At 45.0% G+C, this 10,964-nt stretch overlaps 1 protein-coding gene across 1 annotated transcript; it reads right to left on the bottom strand.

The window, feature by feature from the left end:
* Positions 1–865: 865 nt before the first annotated feature.
* LOC136010670 (glutathione S-transferase omega-1-like) lies at positions 866–9,964 on the bottom strand. Its single transcript, XM_065672199.1, has 6 exons — positions 9,703–9,964; positions 9,487–9,595; positions 6,598–6,820; positions 5,276–5,377; positions 3,076–3,182; positions 866–1,406 (listed from the first exon to the last, which is right to left on the bottom strand). Exons 1-6 carry the CDS (start codon positions 9,734–9,736, stop codon positions 1,253–1,255), a joined length of 729 nt encoding a protein of 242 aa, XP_065528271.1. The 5' UTR covers positions 9,737–9,964; the 3' UTR covers positions 866–1,252.
* Positions 9,965–10,964: the final 1,000 nt, after the last annotated feature.

Raw genomic sequence — 10,964 nt, 5'->3', positions numbered from 1 at the left:
CATGAACCACCACCTTCTTCTATACTCCCTTACCTCATTGCAATGGAAAAGGAATTGTGTATCTCATGACAACTGCCTCAGCACCACAGGAACCACAGCCCTGTCCTTGAATGTGCTACTCTGCCTTCTTTTTGCATGTTTATTGACTGGAATTGTGGCTAGCTTGAGTTGTCAGTGGTCTGACAGAGAAACACATACACAGCTGAGCAACACCAGAATAGGCCATAGTTCTTTTAACCCCCTACGTGGGGAGAAAAAAAGAAGAAAACGAGAGAGGAAGAAGCCTTCCCTGCAACTACTTTTGATTCAACAAATCTTGTCTCCACTCTTAGCATTGAGAATAGCTTAAAAAACTACAAAGCTCTGATCCTGACACCTCCTAGAAGAAAACATACTCACTCCTTCACCAGCAGCAAGACACAACCAGTATATAATGCTCTGACTGAACTTCTACTTCAGTTCTCCCATTTCACCTACATCTTGACATGCATTGCAGCACTTTGAATTCTGGAGTAGAACAGAAAATAAATGTCCTTCTGCTCAGGATACGATTTCTGTTAGCTTTACTCCCTACTCCAGCCTTTAGGATAACCCAGGTTAGGAGCTAGAATAAACATGACCCTACTTCAGAGGGCAGAAGATTGATACTACACACTCCCTTAGCACATCTAGCCCAAATGCAAAGTCATTACTATATGGTCCCTGCAAATGTGACTTCAGCAGGATTAAGTGGAGGCCAGTTTATATTAGGTGACTGCATCTTAACTTCAGAGACCATACTATCTGTTTTAGCCTTTAAAGGCTCCCCTCTGTACAACCAGTCCAGTGATTAACAGCTGCTTGGAATGAGGAAGGAAAAACTGTGTTTAAGACAGCACTGCTTGCTTTTTATTTATTTTCAAGACATCAGTATTACAGTTTTTAAACTGAGTAACAGGGCCAGTTCGGGGACTGTCCACCAGCAATGCCAGCAAAGAGGCCAGAGATAACAGAACAGCATCTCTGAATAAGGCCAACATTTTCCTTTGTGCGATAAGTATGACCAGCAATGACTTTCCATCTCCTGCCTGAAGCCAGCACATCCTCCTCCAGAGAGGAAGAAGTAGAGTTCTCAGGTTTCTCACCCATTTCAGCACAGATTTATTCCCCATTATGAAAAGCAACCACAGAAAAGTTTACACTAAATTACACTAGATTCCCCACAGCTCACACCAAAGAGAAGTACTTCAGCAAGTATGTGCCTACTGGCACCTCAGAGCCCATAATCACACGCCTCAAGGCTGTTCTTCAAATAGAGCTGCAGGTAATCTTTATATATCTGTGGGTCAGTCATTGTAGCCTTGACTGCAGGGTCTTCCTTCATGGCCTCCATCCAGCGTTGGAGCTTTGGGGTGTGACTCAAAGAGCTACAGGAAAAGGAAAGAGACTGAATAACGTAAATGGCAGACTTGGAGGGCATGAAGGAAGCAAAACAACTTGAACAGTTCCATTTTACTGTTTGTTTTGCTTTCTCCTTCCCAGTATAAATGTTCAGCTCAGAGCTGGTAACAGAAACATGCATAAGATCATAGAAGACAGACTAGGATTTGGAAAGAGTTCTTGCAGAGCTTATACACTCTGCTAAGCTGAGCAAAAACACAAATAAGCACTTACTGTGCAAGATATCAGCATGTTTTTACTTTCATTATCTCTGCCGCAAAAGACACAGCTCTCATTTATCATCTGCTCCAAGCTGAGGGCAGAGGCTTGTGCACCACTGCCTCCCTCTGGAATGCTTTGTTAATGGTGATTCTTGAAGCAAACGCTGTGTGCAGTGCTGGAGTCCTCCTCAACAGCTCACAAACCTCTTCTCTCCTCTCTCTTAGATACCAAGGCAAGCTGTGCAGTTTGTACTACCTGGCAACCCAGCAGCTCAAAATATAGATGCAGTCTATTGAGGAAACTGAAGATTCAGCTAAGACTAAATCCACAAACCTGCTCATACACAGTTGAAAACAAACAACCAAAAGCCCAACCACTGTGTGGCAAATCAAAAGCTTAAGAGGAAATTGTTATTTTCAGTCTCTTCTGTTGGACTGAGACAAGTACTGTGCATTACAATTAACTCCTGAGCTTAGTTAATGCGTAACTTCCACTAATCCTAACCCAGAAAGCATCTTTTCTTAACAAAGAATAGCTCAGATCCCCAGTCATTCAAAAACCTTAAAGACTCCAGACCTACGCTCCTATATCGCTTGTAGTATTTCCCATTCCCATCAAGGATCACACAGGAGACAAAGTGGGTCAACAACCCATCAGTAAAGCCCTCATTTTACAGTGCCCAAAGTTTCAATGCTGAGGATTCCTGCGTCTTTCTTGTTCTTCAAGAATGGTTCAGGCACCAGGGTGAGACTAACTGTTCTATGCTCACCCACTTCCTCATACAAATTGACTCTTTAGCCCTGTTTTAAGGCAGCTATAAAGTAGTTTTCCTCGGCTACTATTTCCTTACATAATAATGTAATACCATGGTAACTGGAGCTGTCTAAGGATATAACAGACTAAGATGCTTACTTACATGTAAAAATCCCCCACTATTACAAGAGAGACAGATCTATTATTTACAGCTAGGTAGGATACAGTTTATTCATCTGAAAACAAAATCACTCTCCTTTATCAAGCTAATTTTTCTAGAGGCACAGAAAACTGCATTTCAAGTCTGAGGCTTATGGCCAACAAATCTGAGCCTAGGCCTTCATTCCTCCATCCCCTTTAAATAAAGATCATTTTCATCTATGATGGTAGGGATGGAGAGAAAGTCTTGTATTTTGACCACTTTTTCTGGATCTGGCAAAATCATTTTGCAGGAAAACAGATATTTCATAGGAATTTAATTTTTTTTTTTTGTAAAATCACACTTGCTTAGAGAAGATCCCTGAACAGCTCCTTTCTCTTTCGAGAAGATGCTTCTCCCAAACTGCAACACAACACAGACTTTCTTCAGCAGCCCCCAAGAGTGGCCCATTGCTGCAGAGTGTACACAAAGCTTATGCTTAGGCACTTCAATACATACTACAAGCTAGGCAAGGTACTCACTCCTTCAGCTGGAATGGCTCCAGACGTTCAAACCATGGCCAGATCATGTAGTCAAGCATGGAGATGGAGTCCCCTCCATAAAACACAGTGTTGCGCTTGGACAGAATCTGTGAGGGGCGAGAGGCGACAAGTACCCCCACAGAAGGAAAATTACCACAACAGGACACTACAGTAGCAAAAAGCCCACTTCATAGGAGAATGCAGGCATACAAAGAGATCAGATAGCAAATAATGGAGATATAGCACATTTACCCTAGGCATGCAGTATCTGTGGAGTCAGCGCTACTCTGTAGCTACTACAGTATCATGATAAACTATTTCATACACTGTCGGTCCACCTCTTTTCCAGAGGTTCAAAAATGCAATCGCTAGTGAGCTGCAGCTTGTGCATTAAAGAAATTTAGCTTTAAGAATCCTTCAGTTTGAGATTTCTTACCTGTCAAAAAGCATTAACGCCCAGACTAATCAAACATAGCAACACACACGCATTTCTTGAACAATAAATCCAGCTAACTGTAACATCCAGGTAGACTAGAACACCGTTTTAGCAGGAACTCACTGAGCCCACAGCACTTGAGGCCAAGTGGTGCCAGGAAAGCATTTCTGACATTACATCTATAACTGCATTTGATTCCAGGTGCAAAGGAAAGCAAGTGTAATATCCACAGATACCAAAGAGATCCCCACAACTCAACTCAGAAAGCAGAGCTACAAGAATTCATCAAGTTCTTCTGTTACATTTAGGTTTCTGATACATTTCAAGTGCCATGGTCATCCAAGTTTAACACTCTTTAAGGAACCTCCAGAGCTTGGTCTCATCTTTCGTAAGACCAGTTCCTGCTTTCAGGCACTTTAAAGGTGGAACTCGAGACACATTACAAACCTTTGTATTTCAGGACACACAACACTATACTCCTATACCATCTACTCCCTCATCCCCAAGACCCCATGATCTAGTAAGCCCCTCAGGAAACATCAAGCTGTTTGGATTACGACGTCTCCGGCAGAATATAACCCATCAGCTGCACAGTTCCAGAGACGGGAACAGAGCTCCCTCTGTCGGGTAGCGGCAAACTAACACAGAAGCATTTCAAAACACTTCCTTGAATCTCTCTTGCAATAAGCCACATGAAGTTGCCATGGCTCTGTTCCTTCCCCCTATCCTCAGCTGACCTTCAGCTGCTGCAGCAAAATCCTTCAGGGTATAGTGAAATAGAGGCACTGAAGGAGCAGCAAGTATTTCACAGCATTAATAAAGCAGGAAGAAGGTTAATTCTTCCTTAATATTTAACAGATCTGTTTTACAGGGAAGTGAAACACACATGGCTTGCCCCAAGAACTCATTTGTTATCTGCACTACTCCAGCATCAGCCTGACCAGAGAGATAAGGATACCCTAAGGACAATTTTACTTGAGCAACTCAAGGGGGTGGAGAAGCAGAATGCATAGGACTGTTGGGAGAGTTAGGAAAGGATTAGGAAGCTATTGGTAGCTTTGCACCTGAAGAAAAACGCTCTGAAGGCACACTTCTTCACCAAGTCAGACAAGCATTATTTGTGACTGCTAAAGATGCAGAAGGAATGGGTTCATGATATAGGCAAGTCCAACTTGTTCAGACTAGCCAGGAATCACTAGTGCCACAGATTATGAAGTCCTAATACAGCATAAAAGCCACCTGACGCTTCCTGGAGCTCTGCTCAAGTTGCATTACACTACCAGTAGCACAATATGGCCCAGGCCTGGATTTGTGCAAGGGACAGATTACATTCTGCTGTGCCCCACACCCAACAAAGATAAGCTCTTGAACAAAAGAGATTTTGTGTCTTTGCAGGGGTATGTGCAGTGATTTCAGCAAAGCTCCAGCACAGATGCTCTTCGGCAGCTCAGACTCCTATTAGAACATGTGGCAAGGTCTCCTTACTTTTAATGCAAAGCAAAGATACCTAAGATAACAGCAGCAGCCAGAATTCAAAAGAATCCACAAGTCTACAGAGTCATCACCATATATAAGTTTAGTTTAGCTGTGTGGAGCTTTCTCTAACAGTGCTGTTGGGCATCCTAGGCTGGGTAGTGTAAATTGAAAGATTATTCATTCCTGTAACTACTGATAAGAGATCTAGCTCCAAAGGCCACACTATAAAAGAAAAATGGGATCATACAATGACTGGCAACCTGCTCATCGATCATGAAATACTCTTACCTCTTCAAATTTGCCAAACTTTTCAGTAATTTCTGCTTTCAGTGCTGTGGTGTCCTGTCCATCTTTGACTGCCACAAAATACTTGAAAACCAATGGTGTTATCTATACAAACGAAAGTTTTTAATGTTCCTATTACAATAATGCAAGCAAGTCACTCAGACCTTAAAATGTTAAATGTTAGATTCAAGTTAGAGTTAACATCCATTAATAAAACCTTTCATACTTCAGAAAAGATAAGTAGAGTCTTAAAGGAAGAATGAATGAAAATACTAATGAATTTTGTAATAAGAGAACAATGAAAAGAATGGCATGTTTCCCATTTGCATGCACTACTAAATAAGCAACCAAAAAGCTAGCGAAGTGCAGAGTTTCCCAGTTACACATTCCTGAATTCTAAATGCACTTTTATTATCAACATTAAAGGTACTTTAAGAAAGAGACATTCAGCCCACGGTATGCAGGCTTCTATAGTTCTGTGCATTTTCCGATTTGGCTATTGAGAAATTCACACACAGTACTAGAAAGCTGCCCAGTGGCCAAGCTTCACTAAATTATATTCTTCAAAACTCAGAAAACCATTTTTCTAAGATCTTGTCATTCATACGACCAACATTCAGTGCATGTTTTGTTTCTTGCAATGTTTCCCTGTGACCCTCTTCCCATCATGTCTATTCAGAAAGACCTGTTGTAAATACATCTTCCTTTCTAACCCTCTTCTTTGTCCACATCTCTTTGCATCTTCTGTTGCTTCCTCTCCCCCATTTCTGCCTCCAATCCAAACAGATTTCTTTAACTTCCTAGACTCTTCAAAGCACATGCTTGCACAGAAGGTTACTTCCAGTCAGGTACAGTGCTCTCCTCCAAACCCCAGAGAGCCAAAACCTTATACATGCCCCATGTCTACAGCTACCTCTCAATCCATGGTTGTAGGCTCTCTCAGTCAGGCACTTTTTGCATTCCACATTCATACAGTACTTCCTAAAGAAAGACTCAGATTAACATACAGCAGTTGTTACTGTCCAGGTCTCAAGCACTCAGCTGGTTTGGTCTACTAACTTCTGTTTTATTGTGGGATGCTCAAAACCCTGCCTCAGTCACATACACTCTCACTAGGCTGGCTGTCTTTCTTCATTCTTCCCAAAACACAAATGCTAGGAGCAGTTCAGACACACAGTCGTCTGTATGTGCTCACAGCAAGAGACCCCAAATAACTCCTCCCAGGCACAAGATCTGCCTCAAAGGATAAAAGCAGCATTGGCACCAGAGCTACAGGTTTTGGTGCTATGGTAAAGAAGCACATTCCCACACTGATTCTACAGTACCTTTGAGAAATGTTCCAAGAGCATCTTCTGAAAGGCTCGTTCATATGGGTCTGAAGGCATCAACTTCTTCCCTGGAAATGCATCATCCAAATATTCACAAGTGATTGGGGACTCATAGATCAGCTGGCCTTTGCTGGTCTCCAGAACAGGAACCAGCCCAAAGGGGTTCTTCTCAAAGAACCAGTCAGGTTTGTTCTTCAGATTGATATTGATTACTTCGTGGCTAAAAGAGCAAAAGAAACAAGACCCAGGCTCAGTTCTGTTACAGTCCATACCATGGTGAAATGCAGTCATTAAACCTCAACAGCTACAGTACTTGAGTGCCTGAAACATAGAATCAACTAGGTTAAAAAGACCTTCAAGATCATCAAGTCCAACCTTTCCACCAGGACTGCCAAGCCCACCACTAAACTCTTTCTTGTCTTCCCTGAAGTCCTTTGCAAGACCAACCATTGTTGTAAATTAAGTTCTGTTGGCTGAATACTTCTAACTCTCTTATTTTGTCTGAGTACCTTTGCTTAGCATGATTAGCTAAAGTTGCTGAAAGCTACAAGCTGTGACCTAGAAAAGTTGAACTTATCTTGAACTATTGCTTAGTTATGTGAAGGGAGGCTCGGAGACCAGTGCAAAAAAAGTAAGGAAGCCACAACTGAAAGCAGAAGCTGCAACTTACCCAGCTAATGGCCCACCTAGATCCACAGAAAAAATCCAATTAGGAACAAGACCCCAGACCAAAAACCACCACTGGACCAAGAAACGCATGAAAGATGAACATGTGAAAAACAAGTGCAGAGACTGCAAGGGTACAAAAGCCTAAGGGTTTCTTTGCCCTGTCCCTCTCCAGAGATACCCAGCTCAAGCTGTCCCTACTGCTGTATCACTCGAGCATTAAATTATCTGTTTTTCTGGAATCAGACATCTGAGCCTCTGCTGTGGGAAACCTAGGGCAAACAAATGTCTTTATCATCCAACATGTACAAATACTGCCAGGGGGGAGGGAGGGGCACTTCACTGGAAAATAACCAGCATTGACTTAGAATGAGTTGTTTAACAAACTAGTAAAAAACACATGAACAGTCTGGAAGCACACAACAGAGGCAGCCCTTGCAGTCACGCTAAAAACAAAGCTCAAGCTCAGAAAGCAGCACACTTTCATATGCAGGTTAGGGATATTCTGTAAAAGAAGCACAAGTAAACTACACTCCAGTTAAGAACTGCAGCTGATTTTTAATCTGACCTTACACCAAAGAGCACACCAGGAGAGCATCCTACCCAATTATCCTCCCCACCTATGGCCTCAGATAGAACAGGTGCTTAAGGTAAATGCAAATAGATACTGATAAGGTCTGCCAAACACAACTTAACATGCAAAACAACTGAAAGGTTATCAGAAGGCAGCTACCACATCCAGGTAGCCATAAAAGCCCTCCAAAATCACTATGCCAAAACAATCTTCCCAGTTCCAAGATCAATCCAATGACACTAAATAAAGGCAGAATTAAACTGACCTGGAAGTTTGAATGCACCTACTCTTTTGAAGAAAGACCCAAGAAAAAAAAACAACCAACCAATCCAACTCTCATCTTGTTATCAGGAGAACCGAATGGTAAGCATTCACTATGCTAACATGAACCCCAAGCCCTGTTAACAAACCTTTGGCAGGCCTGGGATTTGGTGGGAATCGATTTGGTGGAAAAAACATTACTTTGTGTCCTGGGTTTACCAGGAGCCGTTTTGCTCCTTCTTAGTAACTGGTGCAAGCTCTGTGTTTTGACTTCCAGCCTGGGCAGAGAGCTGATAACACCGATTGTTTTTAATTGTTGTTAAGTAATGTTTATTCTGGCCAAGGACTCTGTGAGTCTCATGCTCTGCCGGGGACGAGGGAGGCCGGGAGGAAGCAGAGACAGGACACCTGACCCAAACTAGCCAAAGAGGTGTTCCATACCACAGCACGTCATGCCCAGGGAGGTAACTGGGAGTTACCCGGAAGGGCAGGCTCTCTCTCTTCGGGGGTGGTATCATATTCTCTTGTTATTTTCTCTTATCAATATTATCATTGGTGGTAGCAGCAGTCATTTGTGTTATACCTTAGTTACTGGGCTGTTCTTATCTCAGCCCGTGGGAGTTACATTCTCCTGATTCTCCTCCCCATCCCTCCGGCAGTGGGGAGGGTCGGGGAGGGGGTGTAAGTGGACGACCTGTGTGGATTGGTTTAAACCACGACACTTTGTAAACTGAGAGAAGCACTAGGCCCCACTTAAAAACACTGAGAGGACATGGCTATCCTGAGACAGAAACAAGCTCAAGTACTCAACTCCATTAACTTACTGCAGCACAGGAATGAGAAGATGTTACAGTAACACGGTACATCTTTTAAAGAGGCCATTGCTTTTGAATCTCCCAGAATTTTCACTGCAGCTTGCATCAAACCCAAACACCACACCTTAAGGCTCTACTCATGTTTACCCACAACGAACTCAAATGTTATTACTGCAAACATTCAGGATGACATATGAATTAAAAAAAAAAGAATCAGCTTGGGGCTTGTCCCTACCTATTTACATTGGGCCTTTACATCACTGATTTCATAGCAGCCTTCTTATCTCCCACTTCAGCGAGACACTGCTCCCCAGAACAAGTCTTAAGAAGTTCCAGCTTCAGGGCAAAATCACTCACAGAAACCCCCTTCTCGTTCTTTGATTTCAGGGATGTTTACTCAAGAGCCATTCAGGATGCCCACGTAAGAGAAGCTCGGACCGCCCCCTGCGAGCCCCGGCAGCCCGCGGAGGGCAGCGGCACCGGGGTGCGGGCAGGCCGGGGAGCTGAGGAGGAGAGCAGCGGGTGGGCAGCCGCGCACGGCGCCTCACGGGCCCGCCGAGAAGGCCTCACCTGATGCCCTTGGCGCGGAGGACGAGTCTCGTCCTCTGGGCGAAGGGGCAGAACCGCATGCTGTAGAGCCGGATCACCCCCTCGGGCACCGGCCCCGGCGCCGCGCTCCCTGAGGAGACAAAAGCAGACCCATTACAAGCACTACCCGCTTCGCGCCCCCTCCGCCGACTGGGCCCAGCTGAGGTGGTACGGCAGCCCGCTGCGCCCCGCGCTTACCCTTGCCCAGGCTGCGAGAGTGGTCGCCGGCCATCGCGACGCAGTGCGAAGTAGCGTGTTGCGATGTAGTGTAGCGTGTTGTGCTGTGCCGTGCTGTGTCGTACCGTTCCCCACCGCCCCGTGCCCGCCCGCGGGAGGCGGGAACCACCGCTCCTCAGTGCGGCTTGGGCGGGCCGGCCTCCAGCCCCTCAGGCGTGATGAGCGCCCCGCCTCAGGCGCCGACTCCCTTCGGCAGCAGAAAGCTCGTGTTTCGGGCAGATAAGGGAGCGTCCCGGTAGCCCCCCCCCGAGCTGACCGTCCTCCCCGGCGGGGATGCTGAGCTGCTTGCTGGAACAGGCACTATTAAGCTGCACTTAATATTCTCTTCTTTATAACCTCAGTACAACCCACACCAGCTGGCACTGCCTTTTGAATGAGAAACCGATGGCAAAGCTCCACCCCATATACCTGTTGTTGTGAAGTGGTGCCTCCAGGAGATGGTGAAGCATCAGGCCTCCTTCTGCTTCCCTCCCTCGAAAGGGTCCTCTCCTGCTAGAGCATCACTGCATCACCTATTGCCATCAAAACCCAATCCCACCCTGAGGATAACAAGGGGGGTTTCTCTCTCATGAAGCTATTCTGCTTCATGTGGAAAACCCTAGAGGAGACAACAGATAACCTAAGAGATAAGGGAGTGCAAGCAAAAGCTACATTCCATTTAATTACTACTTAGAGGGATTCATGCTTGTTTCTGCAAACGTAACCCATGGGAGCATCAGTATGTGCACACAGGAAAAGAGGGAACGAAGCCATGGACTGAAGTCCTCTCCAACCCTTTGCTCTCTCTTCATTTGAGGCAAAGGCCCCAGGGCTTTACTTGTACCAGCTTTTTGTGAGGTATAGTAGTAGAAATGGAGGAGCTTACCTTTTAATGCATTTCACACAGCGCCCAAGTTGATCTATGGTCCTAGAAATAAAATGCTTCCCTACATGGGGGTCCACGCACTTCCACCCAACCTTCAGGTCAGAGCTGCATGTTATTAAGAAGCAGTGCTTTTGTAGGCACCAGAGGACTGGGGCAGTCCTTGCCAAAAGGAGGGAACATCCTGGTCTCCCTGGTGATGGTCACATCTCTGTCAAATCCCCAAGGCTAACAGAAGAACCAGAGCTTCTCCAGCCTCATCAGCGGATCCATGCTCGCACAGTGGGGAAGTTTTGCCTGTTGGTGACTTTTGGTTTTGTTTTGTAACTGGATATGGGCCTCCAGGCACCATGCTGCAATG

The sequence above is a fragment of the Lathamus discolor genome, chromosome 3, assembly GCF_037157495.1.
Source record: "Lathamus discolor isolate bLatDis1 chromosome 3, bLatDis1.hap1, whole genome shotgun sequence".
Lineage (NCBI taxonomy): Eukaryota > Metazoa > Chordata > Aves > Psittaciformes > Psittacidae > Lathamus > Lathamus discolor.
Note: the sequence above shows the minus strand (reverse complement) of the source record. Positions and strands in the feature narration are given on the sequence as shown.

Excerpts from the sequence above, each read along its gene's own strand:
- LOC136010670 (XM_065672199.1), bottom strand. The coding sequence starts at position 9,736 with ATGGCCGGCGACCACTCTCGCAGCCTGGGCAAGG. Across the intron at positions 9,596-9,702 it reads CTCTCGCAGCCTGGGCAAGG|GGAGCGCGGCGCCGGGGCCG; the intron begins GTAAGCGCGGGG and ends TTGTCTCCTCAG. Across the intron at positions 5,378-6,597 it reads TCTTGGAACATTTCTCAAAG|ATAACACCATTGGTTTTCAA; the intron begins GTACTGTAGAAT and ends TCGTTTGTATAG.